At 39.6% G+C, this 25776-nt stretch overlaps 1 protein-coding gene across 5 annotated transcripts; it reads left to right on the forward strand.

Moving 5' to 3' along the window:
• The first annotated feature begins 1141 nt into the window (after window positions 1-1141).
• LOC144037759 (protein phosphatase 1 regulatory subunit 12B-like) lies at window positions 1142-25763 on the forward strand. 5 transcript variants are annotated; one of them, XM_077549540.1, is made up of 12 exons: window positions 1142-1228; window positions 2565-2661; window positions 2749-2877; window positions 2998-3094; window positions 3171-3298; window positions 13779-13795; window positions 14153-14279; window positions 14412-14516; window positions 15742-15792; window positions 15915-15965; window positions 16930-16989; window positions 23412-25763. In XM_077549540.1, the coding sequence occupies exons 1-11, from the start codon at window positions 1209-1211 to the stop codon at window positions 16969-16971; spliced, it is 864 nt and encodes a 287-aa protein (XP_077405666.1). In that variant the 5' UTR covers window positions 1142-1208; the 3' UTR covers window positions 16972-16989; window positions 23412-25763. The 5 variants fall into 5 exon arrangements, with proteins under 5 accessions (XP_077405666.1, XP_077405644.1, XP_077405658.1 ...); XM_077549518.1 differs by lacking the exon at window positions 16930-16989 and adding an exon at window positions 19980-20208; XM_077549532.1 differs by lacking the exon at window positions 16930-16989.
• The last annotated feature ends 13 nt before the right edge of the window (window positions 25764-25776 follow it).

Consider the following 25776-nt stretch of genomic DNA (forward strand, 5'->3'; position numbering starts at 1 on the left):
CATGTAACATTTCACAAGCTGAGCCGTGATTGGTTGTGACCGGATCCCTGAACAAGCACGATGTCATTTTCAGTTGGCATCAAGTTGCAAAATGGCCGCCCTCTGAGATGGCTTTAAAAACGGGTGGATTTTGCTGCTTAATTCATATTCCACAAATGCAATATTAATTAGAATGCCTGTTTTACACAAACAAGGCTGCATAGACTGTATTATAAAGAACATTTCTGGGTTGACTTCCGCTTTAACCTTTGTGAAAAACAAATGCTTTTTTTCAAACATAGGAAAAGACACCACTGTTTATTGTTCCAAGTGAATTCAACTCCACCAACATCATTACTTGATGGCGAGTATTGCTGATATAAGTCTCTATGTGGGAAACTAGAAACAGAGTCAGTAAACTTCTGTGGTGGCCGTAAAGGATTATGGGTAAAAAAAAAAATCCCTTCTTTTCTTAATGGCTGGTCAGGAGTAACAAATACGCAAGGTGGGTTAAAGGTTGCACCAAGGCACTTCTTCAAAGTATTCTTAACATTTAAAGAACCTTTCTTTCATGAACTTCTGCATCATTTTGCTGATAGGAATGAAAATTTGGCCCTGCACAAACTCCACACAAGAAGGCTGGACTCCCAATTCTCATAGTGAATGACTTAGAAGCATTGCAGAGACACACAGATTCCATTTAATTCATTATGCAGTGAGAAGAAATTCCTATTTCCCAACATGTTTTAAGAGAAAGGTTTGTACAGTATCTTATTGGCTGAAAGTCATATGTGAGCATGAGGCCCTCCCTAGAAAACGCTTTCGGCAACTTGTGTTGTAAAATAATAACACTTCCATGTTGGAGCCCTGGTAAATTAACACTGATCCATCGATGTCAAAACTTGGATGCAAATGTGAGCAGTGAGGCCGTTGCAAGTAATACAATTTATTTGGTCATATATGCCATCTGTCCCAGTAAAATGTGTATCTGAATCAGACGTTGACAAACAGAAAGTCATAATTGATTTATTCTCTGTTACCACTCCCCATGCCCTTCCTTCCCCCTCTACACTATCTTGTTTCCATCTCTCTCTCTCTCTCTCTCTCTCTCTCTCTCTCTCTCTCTCTCTCTCTCTCTCTCTCTCTCTCTCTCTCTCTCTCTCTCTCTGCTCAGCCTCTCCCTTTCATCGCTGCTGCAGTGTTTCACTTTCTGACCTTCTGCTCGGAGTATGCATGCTTTGGTGCCCAGGTATGTTTCATAGGGGAAATTAGTTCTTCCCTTAATTCTTTATCAAATATACAAAGTTATGAGTTTCTGATTTATTTATTTATTTACAACATTCTAGTTCCTATGAATGTGCAGGTGTTGAAGGCCATTAAAACCGATGTCATGTGAGGCTATTACTACAGAAAGTGAGATGACGTTACCTCTCCGATCTGACTAGCTTTTAATCACAGCAGCTATTCGAGATGTAGCCTACATTTTGAGTTGTAGCACAAGTGAGACTTTTCGTGTAATGTGACAGCTTTTCTTTCTATTCCAGTGCTACGGTTTAAAGTGAACTCTTTACGGCATCTGAACCGCTAATGAACCTGAAGCCGCTTGCTTACAACATTTCAGGCTTAATCCTGAATGTGCACAGTCATGTCAGTCCTTTTCCATTCGAGCTTTGCACTGTTGATTCAGCAGAGTGCGCTGCTGACCAGATTGTCGATTCTCAGGATTCAAAGCGACTCCACGACAGGCACTTACAGCCAGGCAGGCAGGGGAGAGGTGGGGGAAACGTAAGCCTCTCCCATGATGCTGATTACTCAGCTCTTTTTTTTCTGTGGCGCCACATATTGATTTGAAGGCCTCTATCATGATGCCAATTCAATATGTCATTTTCCAAATGTGCTGAACAGTGAGGTAAATCCCTTTATTTGTCTTTTAGACTAAAAACATTTGGGTTTGGCATCAACAGATGAATGTAAGGCAGTAATTCACCTTTCATTTCTTGTCATTTTTTCTGGTCCTGATGCAAAACTGCATTACAGCATTTATTTATATAAAACACCACTCTTCGTATATATATATATATATATATATACTGTATATATATATATAACAGATAATTTAAAAAAAACAATTTGTAAATCCAGACGTAGCAAATTTCCTTTACATTGCATGAAATTAAAGGCAATTGTCTATTATCTTTTCCATTTGTTCATAAAAAACATGTTGTATAGAACACACAATAAAATGAAACAAATAACCCAGTGGCCAGACAAAGTCCAAATCAAAAGATGTGATTGTACAACTTCTTTCTAAGGAATTCAGTGAAGTGTAAAAAATTTAATTCAATACAATAGGGCATAAATATACCATATTTGGTCGTTTGACCAGCAATTATGAATAAAGCCTCTAATCCATACTTTTTGTAGTGGTTTGTCAAAGCTTTTAGATTTGCCAAATTCTGGTAAGTGTAAGTTCATTAACGGCAGTAAAATGGTAAATTATTGAAATTGCATGGTTAGTATCCGTATTTTTTGTATGACGGGAAGCTTGCATGTTTAAAAAATTTAAATCTGTGTGCCCGTTGTAGTTCCAGACTTTATCTGACACCTGTCAGGGATGAAGAAGCAGAGTCTCAGAGGAGGGCGAAATCTCGTCATGCCAGGCAGACCCGCAGGTCAACGCAGGTAACTCCAGAATGCAGTACAGAAGCCAAAAGCTCACAGGTGTGTGTTTGATTGATTGATTCATGAGGCCAAGTGAATGCTATGCAGGGAGTAACTCTGACAGACTTGAAAGCGGCTCAGAAGATCAACAGCTCAGAAGAGTCTCTACTTGATGGGAAAGTGGAGGATAGAGCCAAAGAAACCAAAATCAGCCCAAGATGGAGCAACACAGATGAGGTCAGTGAGAATATACAAGATTTCATGCTATAAGCTTTGTGTGATTCATTTCTAAATTCAAGATTTGTTTTCAGTGATCAGCGCATTCCCATTCAAAATGAGTGTTATGTGACTATACAGCAGGGGAACATAAGACCCAAGTTACAAAGCGTTGCTGAGCTTACGGAAGCCTGCTGCCAGCTTACATCCACCATTACTGGCATAAACTCCATCAGAGGTCACATTACTTATTTGATTTGACCATCAAAAAGAGCTGACGTTGATTGACAGTAGACAAAACCTCATATGTGCAGTCGGTGGAAGAAGGTGGAGAGATGAAAATCAGAATCCTCTTGAAGAAGAACAGCTTCCATTTACAAGGCACAGGAGCAGACGACATGAATTGGACGGATGCGATGAATCAGACGGCACCGTTGCAGAGGTATGACGATCACGTGACAAAGCCATGCACCCATAACTACAGTGAGTGACCCTATCATCTAAATCATTTCTATTTATATATAATCCAAATTAAACACAGTCTTTGCTTCTCTAAAAGAGCTCTGGCAAGGGATTTGAATGTGTCTGACGTTACAACTCACACTTTTAGCTGTCAAATAAAAACATCCTCTTAAAGGTTTGAGGACATTCTAATCTGCACTGACAGAAGCCGTTCAGTTTAAAACTAGCCTGTTTCTTGCTCTTGCAGAAGATTGGTTTTACAGTCATTCTAATTGCAATGACAATCAGCATGGGATCAATCGCGTGCGGAACACCACAGATCGATGAGCACTGCGTCACACATCATAGGTGCTGCTCATAGTGATGCCAAAATGAAGCTTCATGAGGCACTTGCAATATTTTTTTGCTCATCTAGATGGTGTTGTTGGTTTAAAGATAAAAGCTAGTGCAATTGAAATTGATTACATTTCCACTACATCTTAGACCAAGAATGCTATCTTGATGAGTCAAAAAAATATCGCAAGAGCTTCATAAAGTTTCAATTGTCTGACGATCACTTTGTACAGCAGAGGTCACATACAGAAAACTCTAAGGATGCAAGGGCCACTTTAAAATTTCCCCCCTTTAATTTGTCTAGCACACCAAAATCAGTCAATCAAGCTGTATGTACTACAGTGTTTTTCCACTTTAAAAACTGTTACGTGAAAAACTTTCTACAAGGTCAAATCAGAACAAAAGCAGAGCATTCTGTCGTAAGCAGGTCCAGAAAGTAAATTCCCTGCCACAGTTTGGCTTTAGCTAGCTCCCTAGCAGCTAAACGAGCACCATGGGAGCTAACTAGGGAACTAGCTAGGGAGCTAGCTAGCTAGCACCTGGGGCCAAAGCCAAACTGTAGCAGGGTATTTACTTTCTGGACCTGGATTTGCCACCCCTGGTTGTAAAATGACCACTTTTTAAGCAGTTACTCAGGAATCATTCATGTGATATTTTCGCAATTTTTACCTTAACACAGGGCAGATTTTTTCTTGTAAAAATCAATCATCTTTATTCACCACAGTGTCATGAACAAAAATGTTGTTACTACTTTAACCATTCACTGCCATTGACAGCTATAAACGATTAATTACAATTTTAAAAAATTAATCGCCCCTTGCCCCAAATTTTTAATAATCTTTTTAAAAAAATGAATTTATGGCAGTGAATGAGTTAATAGCAGATGCCATTTCTAGGATAAGACGTGGGCCGCTAAAATATGGATGGTGGGCCACAAATTACATACAGTAATGACATGCATTACACTATTCGCTTAGAGTGTCTATTCACTGATATTGAATAAACAAAGGTTTCAAAAGTCAACAACAATGGCGATGACCCAAAAATACAAAATGAACATTAATAATGCAATAAAGTATGACTAAGATTTGAATTCACTCACTGCTTTGAAATGGTTTAGTTCTCTTTTATGTGTTGTTCTCACCAGTACCACTAGAGTGCATTATAGGACTTTTACTCACCAAGCCTAGTTGAAAAGATTATACACGATTCATCTAATTCAAACTGATAGTCTGAAGGCCCCTGGGTAGAAAATTGTTTTATGGCATACTTAAATTTTAATGGATGATGTAAAACCGATATCTACTCGTCAGCCACAAACAATATGATTCCACCAAGTACATTATTGCACCTCGGGATGACTCCGTTTTCATCACGGCCATGGTTCCAAATTCTCATCCCGTTCCTCCTTCAGCCGAAAGGCATCTGCGCTTCAAAGCCACTAAGCTCTCATCTCTGACGCAACATTTGAAGATGCGCTGTAACGGTAGTCGCGAAGCACGTGTGCGTTCAACTTGTTGTGCCGCTTAACATCTCACAGAGGCGCAGTCCCCCCCCCCGCCCTCCAAGTGGCTTTGCTTCTTCACAGCACATGGCTGGAGTGTCTCAGCATTCCATACCATATTGGGCAAAACGCAGGCGCTCTCTGTGTAGTCCGAGCCTTCGAGTCAGAGGGATTGCCTCCCTGCTTTTACCTTCTTAGCTGATACTGTGCTGTGTGGGTGAACTTTGACTCTGAACGCCGGTGCCGATTCCTCCCACTTGCTGCAGTGAGGGATGAATCTAGCAGCACTGTGTCAAAGAGCATTTTATTAATGCCCTTCGCCGTATGGAGAGAAAGCCACTTTTCCTCAGGGGCTGACCTCGGGTCAGAGGATCAGCTGTTCTCCGCGGTAGCATCAGAAACAGAAATCAGGCGGTGGTAACATGAGTGTCTCTCAGCATTACTAAGAGGACTATATCTGGCTGTGATAATCACAGCCAGGCTTCATCAGTGGAGTGGCCGGCTGCGTGTCTCTAGTGCCCTCCGCTGTTCCGCGCCGCTATGATCCCAACACATTTTCCACATAGCGTTTCAGTAACAAAGAGGAGGACAGGTGCAGATGGATTGAGCTCTGTGATCTCGTCACCTTGGAGCTGTTCAGTCAAGTCATCAAGAATGTTTGGACAACTCGTGTATCAGGCTGTAGATGATCTTGTGAGATCTTGTACAAAGTGTAGATGACTGCATCGCATTGCTACTGAAATGTTTGTGGCTCCATATTGAGAATGCAATTTCAAACTGTATGTAGAATGTAGCCGGGTTGGGGGGGGGGGGGGGGGGGGGTCAGCCCGAGGACGCTCCAGCTGCAACTTTTAATAGTCTGCACCACTGCCAGTCTACTACTCTCTGTATACACAATGAATACCATTGCTGTTATTCAGATTAGGAAATTCAGACACAAGTGATATAGGTCCACACTTTATTTATACAATTATGTGAATGGTTACGGAGAACTAAACAATCTTTCTTGGGACATTTTACCTCTGCTTTCTTTTTTTCTTCCACCATTTGGAATTGTCATCTCTTATCTTTCCATCTACTCTCTTTGCCCTGTGCAAAAGGACGTCAGCATGCAAACCTCACTATATATGGAAGACAGCATGGTCCAAGCTCTTGTGGGCGAGCACGTGTGTGTGTCAGTCTGTGTTAAATGGAATACTTTGACATTTAAAGCTTTGCCGCTCATTTAAAGATACAGTACTGTAGATAACAATAAAGGAGTCAGCTACTTCAATTAGTTGTTCCAGACCATCAAGGTCTATCTTAATTGTTATTTCTCCTTGAAATGGATTCAATTAATGATGATGTGACATTTTTTATTGCCAAGTATGGTACAGCATAGGGGGTGTGAATTGCCTAGTACCTGGCGATTCGATTCGTATCACGATTCATAGGTCACGATTCGATTCGATACCGATTAATCCCGATACAAATCTATAAATTGATTGTTGCGATTCTTTTAAACTCAAATTTAGAAAATACTAATCGGTAAACTTGTACATGTACACTGTAAGATTTGTATGAAAATGTATTTATCTGAAAATTCAGGCTTATAACTGAGCCACTGCATTTAACAAACAGGTTGCAGTCTGTTTCATGTCTGAACAGCACTAAAATAAAATATTAAGCTAACCTTAAGTAAGACGTTTTGTTGAATATTCCCGTAAAAAAATGGATGCTTAAAAATCGATTCGGCCTCATATCGAATCGATTCAAGAATTGCGCGCTGTAATATCGCGATATATTGCAGAATCGATTTTTTCTAACACCCCTAGTACAGCATATACTTGACAGCATAACAGCCAGAACATATACTGTACACCTGAATGCATGATAGTGCAACATTTGATTGGCACTGTCAACTTTACCAATGTTTATTACAATATAGTGGGAATTTTTTGATGATGTCATGAAGATAAGTAAGGTAAACAAACGCCTCTCAGTGTGATTCTGTAAAGTTCTTCACTTCCGTAAACTGCAACTACAATAATAAACATATTTTTCAATTTCTAACCAATGGACGATTTCGAGCATACGTCACGAGTCAAAATGGCGACGGCTTTACTCTATTTACATATATAGATAATAATGCAACCTGTCTAACACCTAAAATATGTAGAAAACTAAATAATACATTTTATCACACTCAAAAACGATTATTTCCACTTACATAAGTGCTCACTACAAAGCATAGTGGTCTTGGTTAGCCTCCATTTAAAACCGTCCAGTTCCAAAGTTTCAATGATCATTTAGTCTCCATCATGTTATTGTTGGAACATCCTACTGCACAACAAATTTTAGGATGGAGAGTTTGGCATGCAAGTCACACACTGTAACGAATTGACTGAAGGAAATAACTGACAAAAAAAATTGCCAGCTAATTCTAGTAAAATCTCAGTACATTACTGTATTTTTTTTATCAAACATTTACTGTATATAAATTACATTTACATCCTGTATTTACTTTTACAGCAATTCACTGTAATCTAGTTTACTAAAGTTGCCAGTAAATTCTTGTAAATACATAATAAAGTATGTCATTGTAAAATCCGTCCATTCATTTTCTGAACCGCTTATTCCTCAAAAGCGCTGCTGGAGCCTATCACAGCTGGCTTTGGGCAGTAGGAGGGATACACTCTGAACAGGCTGCCGGCCAATTGCAGGGCACACGAAGACAAACAACCATACACACTCACAATCACACCTAGGGACAACTTAAGTGCTCAATTAACCGGCCATGCATGTCTTTGCAATGTGGGAGGAGAATGGAGCACCCGGAGAAAACCCGCACAGGTACGGGGAGAACATGCAAACCCCACCCAGGAAGACCGAAGCCCGGACTTGATCTCACGCCCTCAGCATTGGGAGGTAGATGTGCTAACCAGTCAGCCACCGTGCCGCCCTTGTTGTAAAATCAATCCTCGTTCTGCAGCCGAGTGCATAAATGAATGTTAGCTGTAATGTTGCCTGTTTATCGGAGAAATGCGATGTGAAGACGATGCAGAATGCTCTCGCGCTAAAATATTAATCTTGTCCAGTGACGTGCAGTGAGCTCTAGGTTTGGGTAGGCAGGCAGTCGCAAATTGAGACGAGTGTACAACGTATCCTAGGGTGACCATTTTTTTTTTTCATTTCCCAAAAAAAGAGGACACTCAGCCTGACCTCAAGATACTTGAGACTCAGATACAAGATGCCACACATTCAAACTATTTTAACATATGCCTCCTCTGTATGGGTAGAAAATAAAACAAAAAAAACATTACTCTCTTTTGAAGTCTTCAATTTTTTTGCTCCGCAATCTTTTTTTATTTATTTTTTTACTTTGAGCGGGGTTCGTGCTCACCGCCTGCCGGTGCGACAGCTCAACACTTGCTGCTCAGCTAAAGTTCTGGCTCACCGTCAGCCAGTGCGCAGTCTGCCAGCCACAGTAAAGTATACGTTGCAGTCTCCCATTTGCCGCACAACAAAAAACTGACAATTTCAAACCCGCTCGGATGCCTGGAAAGAATGTAATAAAGTGAATATCTCCCTGTAAAACAGCCTACTTACTCACAAAATCAAGCTAGCAATAGCAATAGCAATGCCAAACGCCATGTAAAGTGAAACAGCCAGTTCATCGAAGCACATCCACAAAGCCAATCTTTCCTTTTGCACCATTCTTTGTAAAAAGTACAAATACATTTTTGTCCATTACTTTGCTGAAGATCCGGTAGCTAAGGCGTTGGTCTCCCATCCTTCAAAATAAGGCGTATTCCCTCAAAAGAAAGGTGTGAAAATAATTGTATATTCTCCAGAGTGGCGTCATCTTAACGCTTTGCTGTGTTTTGAATTCACAAATGCACTGTGCGGAATTACATTTGCATGGGAATAATACAGCGATGTAAAAAGGCCGCGTAGCGATCTGCCTATTAGCGTAAAGGACTTTTCTACCAGGAAACTGACTACGCATGCGCGAACACACATTGCTAGTATGCAGACAGGGCGGGGAAAAGCACAGTAGCGGTGTGCCTTCAGGAGCATAATTTTTGCAGCATTTTCGCGTAATGAGTCATTTTTAATTGAGGTTTGAAAATGACCAAATGTTGTCACTTTTAAACCTATAGGTAGTGTAGGCTTTCTGAAATGAAAGTAATAATTAAAATAAATAGAAAAAGCCAAGCAGTTTTAACTTTCATTTCAGCCTGGGGTAGGCAGTGCCTACCTTGCCTATCCTGACCGCACGTCACTGCTCTTGTCCTTGCTCCAGTGACAATAGAGGGTCCGCTATTTGCTCTCCTATAGATACCCGCCAAAATCCAACAATCTATACAGTATTTACCTGTAATCCACATATATACGTGCCAAAACATAGCTATTATAAAATATACAGTATTTTTATTTACCGCTAATTATAAATTACTGTACTTTGTTTTAACCCACAAGGCACTTTGTTTTACCCTTAATGCATTGATGTATACAGTTAAATACTGTAAAATTAAAAAAACAAGAAAATGCTGTATTAAAAAAAAAAGGATTCGATTTTAGATTATACAGAAATTTGTTACAGTGCAGGCAAAAGCAATACAATTGGTTTCACCTAGTAAGCATTACAGAAATATCAGAAATGCCCGGATGTTCGAAAATGATACATATATCAATGCCAATTAAAATATCATTGTGAAGACTTTTCCCACCACTTTCATTGGCTCTTATTAGCAAATGTAGCTATTTGGCATGGTTTGTCTTAGCTTGTCTTCGAAAAAGAAACAAATTCTTTGAAGCAAATTTTTACAAGGCTTAGTATAAGTCATGCAGCAAGAAAAACACTGTTGCAGTGTGACAGGACAGAGCTCATAAAACTATCTGGCCTGGAACAGTTACATAAAACATATTTTGGGAAAAACTGCCCCATATTTTGAAAAAGTCTACATCAACTTCATATTGCATCAATTGCATTCCAACTATGGATAGTTGGAAAAACATTTTCTTGCTAAGCTGAATGCAGTACAAGCAACAAATTAAAAGTAAAGCCTGACTCGGCACTTTCTCTCCATCACCTGCCAGGTAGGCCGGAATGGCTTGTCACCTGGCAGCTGCCGTCACCTCCTCAGGTGACCTTCTGCATGTTCCTCATGAAAACTCCAGCCTCTTGGTCGGCACTCCGCCTCCTCTGTGTAGTCCCGCGCTTAAATGGACAATTTTAGGCCTCAGTGGCTCGTCCCTGTTCAGAGCCTCTGGCAAGATGCCACAGAAAGCTTGGGGGGAGTAGCGGAGTGCTGGGAGGGTGAGTGATCCATGAAAGAAGGAGGAGGGAGAGAGAGAGAGAGCGGCAGATGAAGAGAGAGTATAACTTTGAGGGGATCACAGGAAGAGGCAGCACATGAAGAACTTTTGGCTGCTTTCTTTTGGGCCTTTCATATCACAGGCATTTGTTTACAGGCTGAAGAAAATGAGAGCTTGTGGCAAGTCTTTGCTGAAAGTTTGCATTTTTATCTATTAGCTGACTTGTGAAGTTCGGAAGAAGACAAGCAACAGAAAGTCTCTCCCAACTGGGCCACAGCCTTCCCACCTGTTTTCCCGAAGGATTCCCTTGGAGCGCCAGCATGGGTTCTGGTGCTTGAGGGAATCTTTGCATCTGTTATCTGGAGGCGAGGGAAGCTGTAGGAGGGACATGTCATCCTACTACCCCCGCACCAAAGACCTGACTCGTACCAGGAGGTCAGTCACCGACTCGCCGCCATCGTCTCCATCCCCTACAGACAAAAGCTTCCGAGTAAGAACCTTCCTTCCTGAGAATGTACATACAGCTGTTCTTTCCTCAGCCTCCTTTTTCAACCTGCATGAGGGGTTTGCAAATGAACTTGTCTCTTCAAATCCAATCAAACCTTCTCCCTGATAAAGCCAAACAAAGCGCTGTTTATCCTCGCGGCGTTAACGATGGATTAATGCACTCGACTGGGGATTTCAGGGAATGATTCGGGCTAAATCTACATAACACCTGGAAGCCAAAATTCACTGCAAAGGTTGTTTCTCTAGTTGCTTGTTTTCATCATTATTATTATTACTGCGCCATCACAATACATTTATTTTCTGATTTTCTTACACTGCTCGATCCTAATATGTACAATAGGCCCCTCATGAAGCAGCAAATGAGTTTATTAAAGAGCCATCTCTGCTGAATTCAGTTTGTGGAAAAGAGAACTTTCCTTCTGCAATTTCCTGTTATGTTCCCACTCTAAGTGCACTATTCTCAGTGGGTTACTGTGTTTATGTCTGTGCATCTGTGGGACTGTTAAAGAGACAGCGGCATTAAACACCATAGAGTTTGTTTGCTCCTGTAAAATCAAAAAGCTACTGTGTTATTGTTGACAGTGTTGTGAAAGTTGGACATTCATTTTCAATGATGCATGTGAGCAGGGCACAAAAAAACTGGCCCTGGCATTTGCCTCATGCCTAACATGATGTTTATTGATGATGTTTCAGTTTGCTATCTATATTCGAACTGGATTAACGGACTGGTCCCTCTCAATTGTGGGCCATTCTCTAGGGATAAAATGTAGGAAAATAATAATTCAAAAGCACTGCATCGGCCCCAAAAGAGGCCGGCCCACCGTGCATCTGCCCTATAATCCAGATGGCCAGTCCAGCCCTGCATGTGAGAGGGCATGACATGCACTGATTAGTGCAATGTTGCTGTGATGAGAATGAAGTCTACATAAGTTATTAGAATTACTGCAATCTTGTCCATTTTCGCGGGAAAGGTAGATTTTTATGTAAAGGGTGGTAACAAGCACAAATTTTTTCCGATTCCAGTGAGTTCGGATGTTTGAATGTTGTGACAAAAAGGAGGAGGGGGAGTATTGAGTCCCCCGTTGATGATGTCATTGCTGTTGATACTGCTTTCATTTTAAAAAAGCATCTCTCGAACAACTTGTCATCTGTGAGTATGCGTGTGTTGTTACCATGGCGATGGTGAAAGTTTGAGTTGAGTTACAGATGCACAAAAATAATTGCACGTAAAACACACAAGCTGATCATTACTGTCTTTGTAAAAATGTCAAATTTTGTTCCTCAAACAGATTTTGAAAATGTGTGTGTTGCTACACAAATAGCCGACCTCCTTATCGTGTTATACTGTAAATCCATACTGAAATTCCATTCATCCATTTTCTATCCTGCTTATCGTCACTAGGGTCGCGAGTGAGTTGGAGTCTCTCCAAAAGCAAAATTGCAAAAGGCGGGGTACTCGCTGCAATCGCTGATCAAATATTTAATAATACATAATTCTCACTCTTACATTTACAAAATGACCATTTATATTCTTCAATCAACTATAGTAGCATGTTTTTGGTCCATATATTAACTTGCTGCTCATCGTTGTGCAAGTTTGAAATACTGGACATATGCACTGAAACCTATTTTATTGTAATCATTGTCACATTGTAAGAGACCACATTTTACATTCTTGTTTGACATTTCCAAGCTCTGCTAAGTGTTAACACAAGTGTCAATTGGGTACTTAGAAGGTCATTTGGATGTTTTGAAATTGAGTGCACCTTGATCTTGCCTTCATCGTTCTATTGTGTACAAAGGAGTTCAAAAGAACTTTGTGGCTTTGAGGGTGGTGTCACACGCACATGCTTCTGAATGATAAAAAGGCAGACAAATGTTAATAACATTTTTGATGCAGGTAACCAACAAGCTCTAAATCACCTCAATGGCTTTCTTTTGCCTGACATTAAAAGATAAAGCGTGTGTGGGCTCTCTCTGGAGGGGTGAGGCCTGTGTTTGGTCAGCTCTCTTCAAACACATGACCACATAAGGACACGCAGCGCTGGCTCAGTCGTGTAAACACATGCTAACTAATAGCTCCTTTGACGCAACATAACACACTGTATCCTCAAACCTGTGAATAAATGTCGGCTCTATTACAGTAAACATTGATTTTGCCCCTGCACAGAATATGCTGTAGCTGCCATTATTGTGAACAGAGAGGTTTTTGAATCAGCAGTGTCAAATTCATAAGTCTGCAGCAGAAACTGCAAACAGATCAGGGATCAGCGGGGCCTCGCTGCAGCTATTAAATGGTCGTAAACATCCACACGTGTCAGGTTTACAAGCTTTTTTGTTGGGCAGTGGACAGTCATAACATCAATATTCTTGACACATTTTTGAAGACGTGAGCTTTCATAAAACAGTCATCACTGAAAACATACAACTCAGCTACAGGCATGACAGCCCTTAAATTCCTTTGTCCAAAAGAAATGAATTCAACATGGGATCACATTAGGCAAAAGCTGTTCCTGGACAATCTCTTATTCAATATTCGGATTACTTTTGATGTGATGATGTTATCTTTAAGCAATTGGAAGTAGTGAGCGATTATCTGAATACAGGGGCAACATTTGACCTTTGTGAACTGTAACAGTGTTGAATTCCCTATGCTGTGCACTCCATTATTTACCTGGAGGTCTTTCCTCAGAATGGAAAATATTTCTTCTTTATCTAACATATGACTAACAGATCCATCTGGCTCTAACCACACTTAATTGTTTCCAGTGTTCTTAATGAGCCCCAATTTAATGCTTTCTTTTTTGTTTTTCAGCATGACAGACTGTCAAGGTAAATGTTTCTTTTTTTTTCTAAAGTTAAACAACTGTGAAGGTTAGCCCCTAATAGCGCACACGTTAAAATTTGAGCCGCACAAATGCATTGTAGTAATACTTTTTTACACCTGAATTAACGTTTTTTTTTAATATATATAATAAATATAAACAGAATGAATATATAATAATTAATTCTATCTGTCTAGATCTATAATTGTAACTAATTTTGCTGAATGACTGACTGAAATAATTTGGTTCCTCTGCCTTACATTTGGGAATGTGGAATCCATTTTTAATTAGCGAAGAAAGTGTCTTGCACTATAAGGACTAAGCACTAACTGAAGTAGCATTGTGTGAATGTGATCTGCTGCAGATTCGACTCCAGTGGGGAGAATGTGTCTGACAGACTGGGCAGGACCAGCTCCTACACTCGCAGGGAGACCAGACTCGCATCTCTGAACAAACCGGAGCAAGACACCATAAGCAAAGACTACAAGAAGGTGAAACTTACCATTTCATGCTCCAAAAATTGTGGTACATAAGAGATTTTACTACATTGTAAAAAAAAAAAGACACATTCTATTTAAAATAACAGATTTACTCATAGTTCAAATCTTATTTTATGATGTTAGATGTACTCTGAGGCTCTACAGGAAAATGAGCGTCTGAAGTCCAGGTTGCAGGACAGCAAACAAGAACTTGTCAACATTCGTTCCCAGCTGGAGAAAGTGGCTCAAGTAAGTGACTTCATCATAGTCAATCGGGGTGGCGGAAGCTTCATTAAAATAAAATGATGAGCTGACGCAGTATTATGGACGTCCAGAATTGGAGGAAATCTGGGCTTCAAAATCCTTGAAAAATAAACCTTCACTTTTCTGATTATCTGCTAGGTATACATTCGTTTTTGAGCACCATATAGTGTAGAAAGCGCTATATAAACTCAGGTTATTTATCATTCACCATTTATCAATAATAGGTATAAACTATAAGCTTCGCTTACAGATAAATTGTACCATTTTTTTCTCACAACCCTGTCAATTTTGTGCAACCCTGTCACCCTGATCACAGTTGCAAATCTGGACAAATGCTAGCTTTCCCTCAGGAGTTGAAGCTAGCTATTCAACTACCTGTTACTGCTGACCAAGGGGACAAACTTACTTATGTAAATAAGTACAGAAAAAAAGTTTCTTATTCTGATGATATGCATAACAGGGTTGCATGTGAGAAATTCAATCAAGGCGAACTATGTTATAAAAATATGAAAAATAGAAACGAGGATGGAAAACTGATGATATCAAGCTAAAAGGGTTATGGTAAAAGGTTTGTGTGAATGTTGTGGGACATGTTTCATGAATAATAATTATTTGAAATTGTATGAAATATTAACTATATCATTATTTGAAATATTATTGTTATATGGTTTTACTGTTACCAAAGTTGCAAGAGACAGCAATGAAATAAATAATACAAAAATTAAATTTCATTTAAACTGTTTTATTTGAGATTTAATTCATTCAGGAGGGAGGTGGAGCAAAAGAAAAATTTATTTTTTTAGGGTGTACTTCAGATTTATTTGGTATTTTAAAATATATTTTCAAGCATTCTTTTTGCTTAGATTCGGTCCCAGGACAAAGTAAATTTACTCAGAAACTGCATGTTTTAGTATTTTGTATGTGGATTATTTAAAACTTTATGTGTGTGACTTAAAATGTCTGCCTTGACACCCAGTGTAGATCATATATAGGACAATGCAGGCAAACAACACGGGCCATTGTCAATTATTAATTTTGGTACACTACTAATACAAATCGGATGGCAGACTGCAAATGGCCCTCAGGCCACAGTTTTGACACCAATGTCTTAACAATTGAGGCACACACAGAATTTCATTTAGTGCACACACATTTTCTTTTCAACATTTTCATCCATGATGCTATATTGAAGTAACACTCTTATTTGTAGAGGCAAGACAGGATAGCAGAGAAATCGTCTCTGCTCGAATCTGAGAAAAAGGTATGTCTTTGCAGCACAATCGTGTATTTTATTTCACCATGTTTCTTTGCTACTATGAAGAAGGATGGTTGCTTCTTCATGCTCTTCTGATGCCACCTATGTTATCGCCTATTTATTTGCAGGAAAAACAGGCCCTTGAGAAAAGAGCGTCAGGCATGGAAGAGGAAATGAAGGTCAGTCTACGTAAATCTATAGTGCTTTTTTGCACCACAAGCTGTGGCGTCTCATCAGATGATATAATAAGACACTTTGCCTCCTTCCATTTCCAATAGCGCTTGTCCTCATTAGGGGAGCAAGTGAGCTTATCCTAGCAGACTTGGGCAAGAGGAGGGGTCTACCTTTCACTGGTCACCAGTCCATTGCAGGGCACTTATAAACAACCATTCATTCTCACGTTCACACCTATGGAAAATGTAAAGCCTTGACTATACCTAAACCCACACAAGTATGAGAAGAGCATACAGATTACACAGAAATAAGACAAACCTTAGAACTGTGAGGCAGAGTTTATCTTGTGCCTGCTAAGTCAGAGGATTCAAGTGTTGCACACACAAATGAGATGCACACACTTGGCCAGGTGGATTTGAAGTCAAGGAGAGAGAAGGTTTAAGCTTGAGGCTCATTAGCAACACGGCTCTGCCGGGTCACTTTCTGTCAGGCTCAGGAGTCTGCGCCACGGCTCCCGAGCTTCGCTTATCCCACTGATGGGGTTGATCAAATGTTGTGACCTACTTCCAGCTGAATACCAAACCTGGTCCAATAGCGAAAGACCTGCTTTTGTGAGACATTCCTGCTCTGCACAGAGTGTTCCACTTTACAAAGAGACACAGTGCAGCAGATTGAACGCCTGTGCAGTTTCTGCAGGGTGGTAAAAATGTTGCAAGATAACACAATTGGCAGGGCTTTCAAGCACTGAGTTTTTATTTATTTTTATTTTTTTAACTATATTGTACATTCAACATTGTGTCATACAATAAATTAGCAGCCACATCCAAATTGCTGTTTCTCCATGTTGCAATATCCTGGTCCTTGATGGCGGTTTTCAAAAGAAAATGGTGACAGGAAATCTAATATTGACAGATTTAAGATGAGGAGCACGCTAGATATTTGACATCCGTGTTGTCATGGTTCCATCAGCAGGACCCCCCAGTGCGCTTCCGCTGTGGGTACCAGCCCTGAGGGGAGGGGGTGGGGATGGTGAGTGGTCGCCATGACACCTGAGTTGAAGAACGACACCTGCTTGTCACCTGATTTGATTGTCTTCTGTCAAGACTGGGGCATGTTTACACGCGTTGACACATTACACAATCAGCTGGGAACGATAGCCACAAACCTCACCAGCCTTTCACAGCCTCAAGCATCCTATTAGCCTTTTGCACTTCAAACATAAAAAATATTTTCATTTTGAAACATGCACTTGGGTCCAAGTATTTGGACAATGAACGTGTTTTGATGCGCTTTCTTGCCTCCACTACCACAACAGATTTACAATATTATAATTCATTAGATTTAATTGGAGAGCTTGCACAATAATATGACATTGAGCATTTACTGTGGTAATTACAGCCATTTCATGGCAGAGTAACTCCATTTTGAGGGGTTCAATCGTATTTTGGACAGCGGATTAATATAAACGTCATTTTGAATAAAACTTGAGCTGCAAGACCAATTTCGTCAGGTTCTTCATTAGTTTTCTCCCTGAAGATGCTATGCAAAGCCTTCACGAGAGCCACTTCCGGTTGTTGCTCATTTGTGGCTCTTGCTCCCCACACTTTTGTCTTCAGTAAGTGGAAAGAGCTATCCTATGTAGCCCATGCACATGAATTGTTGAAACCTACTCAGATAAGAGGCAAAACGTCTTCTAATCTAAGACAACAAGAACAGTAAACAGTTGTGATTGAGTCAGTCCTGAGAAGGAAATGACCTGGATGAATGAGAATATTCACACCATTTTACTTCAGTCATCCATCACATTCTCATTGAATAAATACAAAGCCAGCACAGGAAGCCACAGATGCCATACATGCCCACAGATACACGATGTTCAAATGGATCTCTTCAAACCCTTTACATACATTACTGCCAATATGATGTTTCTGATACTACTTTAACTTGGTTTCACCTGTCCAAAGAAACTGATTTCAGAACTAGCTAGCTGCTAGGTCATGCTAGCTGCTAGCATGTACTTTGCAACTGAAAAGCAAGTCAAGAGAGAGAGAGAGAGAAAGAAAGAAAGAAAGAAAGAAAGGAAAGAGAGAGAGAGAAAGAAAGAAAGAAAAGAAAGAGAGAGAGAGAGATTCTTCAGTGGCTTTCATGCCAATGCTTAGCTTAGTGAAGGTAAAATTGAAGGCAACAAGAACAAAGAAGCAGCAAGTGAAAGTGGCAACAGTGAAGAATTTTCATCCAAGTATCAAACATGATTATAATTATACCTTTGAAATAAAGCAATACTTGAGAACTTTTCAACCTTCAAGAAATATTTTCATAACTCTTCTGATTAAACATTGACTTACAGCTAGGTCTGTATCATTTTTACAACAACTTTGAGGAGGGTGGTAGAAACACTGCCACACACAAAACTACAAACGTGCTGACTGCTTTATGACATACGTCACTTCCCCTTTTCCCCATTTGTTACAAAGATGGACCTTGATTCGAATGTATACGTTTGATTGTGGCTGTCATGGATGAAGCTGCAAAACAAGTGAAACGTTTTATCTAAGGAGACAAAAAAGAACAAAGGGAGGCTACCTGGATAAAAGAAAAGTCAAGGATCAAAATATAGGCCCGGCTTTCAGTCGCTGGGGTGAGCTCAAAGATGACCACTGTTTTTTCTGAGAAATGTGGTCTTGCTACAGGCAAAATACTACCGCTTTTGTCCATATGGTGTCGCCATAATCAACAAAAATTGAAAGCTCCTTGGTGTTGCTTCAAAGCTGACTGCTAACACTTTAATCAAATTTTCATTGTGATAGATTGTTTAATTTCAATCCATGGGCTTAATGTATGTTTAAAGGCAAAATCATGCAAACTTCTGTCCAAATACTTGTGACCCTTACTGTATTAAGCAGTTGAGACACAATTGAACATACAAGATCACGTTTGCACAATAAGGACACACAGCATCAAGCATTCTCGCCACTCTACCTTCCTCCCCACCCACACACCCAGCCAAGAGCATTTCTTCCGAAAGTTAACATTATATGCATGACTTGTTTAGTAGTGCTTTAAATCACTTATATAATTGTAATTCAGCGTTGTAAAAAGCAGCCAGATGTCCTCCTTGTTCCTCATCCTCGACCGCATTTGTGTCTGCAAGCGTGTTTTGTGTGTGTTAGCTATGTGTGACTGCGTACAATAACTCATGTGTGCGTGCGTGTGTTGAATGAATTCTAGTCAAGAATTGCGATTTCCTAAACTAATCAAACGATGAGAGGGTTAAGCATACAGTATGTTTGAATGATTTAAAGCTATCAGGCATTTTTGAATGTTAACTCATTCACTGCCATTGACGGTTATAGACGTCAAATATTAATTTTAACTATTTCTATTAGTTTAACATTTTTCCCCCATTTTTGTTAACAAGAGTATGAAAACCTAGATTTTTTTATTGTACAGATATAAAATTTGTGATTAATCGTGAATTAACTCGTGAACTCATGCAATTAATTATGATAAAAAAATGTAATTGCCTGACGCTCCTAATTTTTAATAATCTTTTCTTTAATCGCGTCAGGCGATTACATTTTTTAATTGTAATTAATCGCATGACTTCAATAGTTAACTCACGATTAATCATAAATTTTATATCTGTTCTAAATGTACAATTAAAAAAATCGAAGTTTTCATACTCTTGTTTGAAAAAAAATGTTTAACATAAATAGTTCAAATGAATTTTTGACGTCAATAGCCGTCAATGGCAGTGAATGAGTTAAAATGAACAGCATTAGGATATGATTGCTTGTGTTATTATTCTATTTTTAATTAACATTTAATATCATCTTTAGCATGCAACCAAGCACTTTCTTGAGCTCCCTTCATGAGTCGCTTTGCTTTTGTTAGTTTTTCTTCCTATTTCTTCTGAAGTTTTGATTTGGTGTCCCTTCTTTGTTGAGCGTTTCATTGCACACCCATCCTCTTCCTTGCACGCTTTCTCTGTCCTCCCTTCTCTCTCCTCCTCTGTGCAGGCCTTCCCTGCCCTTGCTCAGGCCCAGGCCTTGCGGAGCGTCAACGAGCACCTCCTGGCCGAGAACAGAGCCTTGCTGCGCGCTCTCGCCCGCCTCTCTGAGACGGCCTCCATACCGGAGACAGAGGACCTCTGATCTCCCCTGTCCTCTTCTCATCCCCTTCCTCAGCAACATAACTCTCCTTTTGGTGGCTCCACAGGCCCCGCATCCTCTGCCATGTTGCTCTCAGGCAGGTTTTGCACCGCTTTCTACCGCCTAACTCTCCCCTCCCCCACCTCGCACTCTCCCTCCTCACCCTGCTCTTTTACTTTTTAACCCACCTGTCTTACCTACACAAAAATCACAAACATCCTTATTTTAAATACTACTGGCAGTATTTTGTTAGATTCACACATGAGGCATCACATGGTATCGGCAGAAATTGAACTGCTCAATCATAAAGCGGGTCCAGCGTAGCGTGACTGTGAATCAATGAGATGTTGTTTGTCTATATGACAAACTTGGGAGATTTTGGGACAGTACCATGCTATCATCATCATCAGTCTTCAAAACAAACAGCTTGTGTGAAAGTCAACATCTGTCACTTAAAAGGGATGTCAAGTCAAAATTTGTCTTTGCAATAATAAATCTAAACGTGGTTTTCCGATTAATGTTTCGTTTGTGGCATATGAATTAAGCAGCAAAATCCATCTCGCAACTTGACTGGACTGAAAATGGCATCACAGTGCCTAAAACTTTTTTGTTTGAGGGCCACATAAAGAAAAATAGAAGGACGCAAGGGCCATTTTACAATTATTCAGCTAATCATTTATTAAACACGCTACAATCAAGTAAGCAAGCAATTATATTTTGTTTAGATTCAAATTAATTTGATCAACTGCTACATGACATCTTTCTGGTAAAGGTTATAAGGACAATAGTTAAGGATTTTTCAAGATTTTGGAGTGGCCAACAGCATTGTATCCAACTAGAATAGATCCACCCTTTCACTGAACAACAGCTGAATCCCATCTCCACATTCAGAACCAAAACAAGAGCAAACTACAGTATGCTACTTGATATACAGTATGTTACTTGAGGATCAATAATGTGACATTGGACCTTGTGTAAATTGGAACTTGAAAGCACAAAGTGAAAGAAACAATTTTTTGCTTCTAAAGTTGTTCTATTTACCACAGTGTTTTGAAAAAAAAAAACCCTGTTATTTTAGTTTTAAATAATTTATTTGTGTCTTTGCATATTGACGCCTTCTTCCTAAAATATTTGCCAAGTCTTTTTTCCCAAATTTTCAGGAAATTGAACCATTTGCATCATGAGGAGATGATTTACAAAAAAAATGCCAGGTAATTATTTTAAGGGTGACAATATCTAGAAAAGCTCTACAGTAGGCTATATAAACCAATTTATGAATAGCAATGGCACCTATTTATCGACACCCTCTTTTCTCATTCAGACCATTTACAAACTTTTTTTTAGTTTTTTTTTTTTTATTAGCCTTAGGGCGTGTCAAATGTCATTCTTAGTACGACGGTATATGCCGCAGGCCACTGAAAAATGGATGGCGGGCGGTAAAAGCCCCTGGGCCGTAGTTTGAACACTTCTGGGCTAAGGGCTCAGATTGTGAATGACCAAACCCTAAAAACAGGTGAGCCACAATATCGTTACCTGAGCCCTTAGGCACTGTGATGTTCATTTTCAGCAAGTGGCATTACAAGGCAAAATGGCAGCCTCTTGAGATGGATGAAAACTGGTGTTTTTCTGCTTAATTTGCATTCCACAAACACAATATTAATAAGAATACTGTGTTTAGACTAGTGGGGGCTTATAGGAGATAATATTGTAAGGAACATTTTTGGCTTGACTTCCTTTTAATAAATGGTTTGGCTTACGGCATATATTATGTAAGTGAAGCCAAATGGCAATAAGGGAGTATTTGCACTTTTTGCCAAAATGGGGTCAAAGATCATCCATCCATTTTCTTTATCTTATGTGGTTATCACACTTGGATTGCTGGTGGTACGTATCCCAGCTGACTTTAACTGCTCACCAGCCAATCACAGGGCACATAGAAACAATCATTCATATGCACATTCACACCAATGGACATTTTAAAGTCTTCAATTAATCATGTGTGCATGTTTGTTTTAAATGATGGAAGGAGCGTGAGTCAGTGTAGAAAAGCCATGCAAACATGGAAAGAATATACAAGTACAGTACACACGAAAAAGATTGTAGCCGAGATTCGAATTTCAGAACTGAGAGGCATACATGCAAACCCCTGCTGCACATCTTAATCGTCAATACATTGTGCCTCCTCCCAACCTGCAGCTGCCCTTAAAATGAGAAGAGTTTCAGTGTGCCATTTTATTCCCTTTAAGTGACCACTGCCAGGCTGAGTGAGAGAAGAGGCTAGTAGTGTACTGGCAACAACGCTTGTGGAGACCTCGATGATGTCATTGAAAATAAATAGGGGTCTTGCCATCTGTGAGTTGTCGCCTGCTACACGTCACCTCTACTAATACGCAGTAATGTTACTCTGCAGGGACGCCTTTTTTGCTTGAGTAAGGATTCAGCAAAGTGGCTTTTAATTTTGAAGCACATCCAGTGAGAAAAGCACTGCAAGCATCAAAATAGTGACTTGTTAATTTGATGAGACTGATGACTCAAGCAGTGCGACTTACAGTAAAAGCCATGTGTGTGTATTTATACGTATTTGTAAATGAACAATCAAAACCCTATTATGGCTAGACAACAGTCCTCACCCAAAAATGTGTCCTGATATCAACTGTGTCCCATTTAAGAGGCTGTGTTTAAAGGACAATGACATCATAACGTCAAGCACAAGTGGTGCTGATTTGAATTGCCCTTTAAAGAATTTTTTTTAGATGCACTGCCTCTATCCAGTACTGCATCCTATACCCTAGGATTCACTGCATGCCAATGCTACGCACCGCAAAATATTGAATGTTTTTATAAACCCAACATTGGATTTTTACTCAATTGAACAAAAATGGAAAGTTTATTTCCATGTCTCTTTGCTCATTTGACTAGTTTCGGTGATGTGTCCCACACAAAAGAAGCTTATTGTGTATCTCCAGCAGAGAGGAAACACTATGACAAAGAGGCTGTTTATTTTTAGCCATTGCCCCTTGTGAGGGACACGACCTAGATTTTTTCGATGTCTTCTTGTTTCTCTCTTTGACCTTCTTCTCACAAGTTCTTCCTCACTGCATGATCGTGTACCATAAAGCATGCCCATGTCGCCCGGCTTTAAACGTCACTTGGAAACTGGTTGTGGTGAATGAGGTTGTGTTGGTGCCGCTGAGTTGTGTGACTGCACCATCGGCCGTTTTGCATTCCACAATCAGTGTGATTTTCACTCTGCCTGCAACTGTGATCTTGTGATTTGATCGCTTGCATCCACTTCCCCAGGTCTTGACCGAGCTCAAGATGGACAACCAGAGGCTAAAGGATGAGAACGGCGCTCTCATTCGGGTCATCAGCAAACTGTCTAAATAAAAGAATGTCACAACCTAAAGCTCCTTGTTTGCAAATGTTCAACCCATTGAGGAGAGTTCTTGATTCGCGCAATCAAGTAGCTCCTATTGGGCACAGCCAAAGAGCAGTTTTACGGTTAATGAATTTACTGTATAACAATGAGCAGCCCTCATAATTTTCAGGGACCATGCATGCAGCTTGATTGATATTTGAAAATAACGACTGCATGGATAACTCGCCACATAATATAATAATTGTTGCATCTTTGTCCATACAGAGAATGATGTACAGTATATGTTGTCTTAGAAATAAATATCCAGGGGATTTTTGAGGCTATAGTTTTAAAATTCAATAACCGCTCCTATTATTACTTTGGCAAACAGAAGCAAGCACTTCAATGCTTAGAAACATAAATACTGTTCAATACGATGTGATTGAGATTATTCTAACCTATAGGTGATTTAAAAAGAAGAGGAAATTCTACTAAAGGTTGATTTTGGATTTTTAGGATTATTCAAAGTTAGGGATGTAACGATAACGGCAATATCACGATATGAAATCTGCCACAATATCGTTGTCGTCATGTCACGATATTAAAAGCAGCACATCTGCTTAAAAAAAGTCAGGTTTCCCTGGTGGCTATTTTTTTTTAATGCAGTTTAATTTTCATAAGGGATATTTTGGCCCCTTTATGTTTAAAATTCACACTAATGGTCAGATGAAGGGGAACGTAATATGCTTGTTAATCGAGTCAATATGTGGAGGAACTCAATGTGTGCGTGCATTAGCAAGTGCCTCGATTTTAAGTATTATTAGAGATTGTAGGTTGTTAATATGCATTATATGCACAATAGTGTGCTTTTTTATTTTTTGAATGAGCTCTTTTTTACAATTTTGTGACCTTTTTTTAATATTGCAAACCTCCCCATAATATTGTGATAATTATCGTATCGCGAGCTTCATATCGTGACGAAATCGTATCTATCGTATCTTGATGTTTTCATATCATTACGTCTCTATTCAAAGTGTTTGTTAACTTTGTATTCTGTGAAATTGCTACTGAAACCTAATGAGTTGAAAGAAGCTTTATAAAACAATTCACATTTCCTGCCAAGACTGATGCATTTAAAAAGGCATGCCATTGCAAAGATAAAGAGCGCATCAATTAAAGTATTGTCCTATTGATTTAGCCACAGTTATGAGTGGGCCTCATGTTTTCTAGATTCTATTTTCAGCACTTCCAATGTGTTTCACATTTGGCAGTTTGCTCCTTTTCTTCAGCACAGCCAAATTACTACACGAAGGGGTGAAAGATGTTTGATATATTTATTTGTTGATGTATTTTCCTTTGATTGCTTGGTTTTCATTTCAAATGCGTACACCTGTTATTCTGCCAGATGAAAACACAAATCACCAAAACAGCCAGCAAATGTATATCTTTCACAGCTGACGTGTTGATATTAAATGTGTAGCACAATGCTAAGGGACACTTTGGAGGATCACGTACAGTTTTCATTATCTATGCCATGTTTTACTACGTACGTATACAGTTGTAAAAGAACAAGATCATGTAGCCCAAAACTTCCTTCACCTTTAACAGTATTATCTTATACAGGGCTCAGATAAAGTCTGCTGGTTTTGCATTGCACAATTAGCACAACTGTGCTGTGCTGAAATTAAAACAGGCCAATTGTAATAAGCTAATGCTAACAAGTTACAATGTTAAACCACGAGTCATTTCAAAAAATGTACATCACTATATTCTGTCAAGCCATAAGGGGAATGCAATATTTTATATTTAAATGTATTAAATGATTAGCACATGCTAGTGTATCCACACTGATCATTAAAACTGTAGTTGAACAAACCAAGTCAGCTAAAACAGACTACAGGCATACTAAAAATCAGGGCATATATTAGAATTCCCCCCTTACCCTTTACGATGAATGTCAGCAAAAGGCTTGACTGATTATCCTGGTATGGGGTGTGTCGCTGCCTGACGCTCAGGGCTGGCAATCGATCCCAAATGCTTGTGTGCGGTTAACACCGAGTTTGGCCGAGCTACAAACGGTGTCATTGTGATGTGAATAGCCAGTAACAGCCAAGCTTTTCTTTTCTTTCTCTATGACCACTATTCTTTTCCAGCATTCTGTGCCATCATTGCTGCCTCTCATACGTCATCTGGTTTGTGGGATGGACTCAAAGGAGGCATCGTTAGTGTGCTGTGTGTGTGTCATCTTGAATACAATTCAATAAATTATTAGCACATGTGCGATTTTACCCTTATGTGTGTAGTCTC

This window comes from Vanacampus margaritifer, chromosome 1 (assembly GCF_051991255.1).
Source record: "Vanacampus margaritifer isolate UIUO_Vmar chromosome 1, RoL_Vmar_1.0, whole genome shotgun sequence".
NCBI lineage: Eukaryota > Metazoa > Chordata > Actinopteri > Syngnathiformes > Syngnathidae > Vanacampus > Vanacampus margaritifer.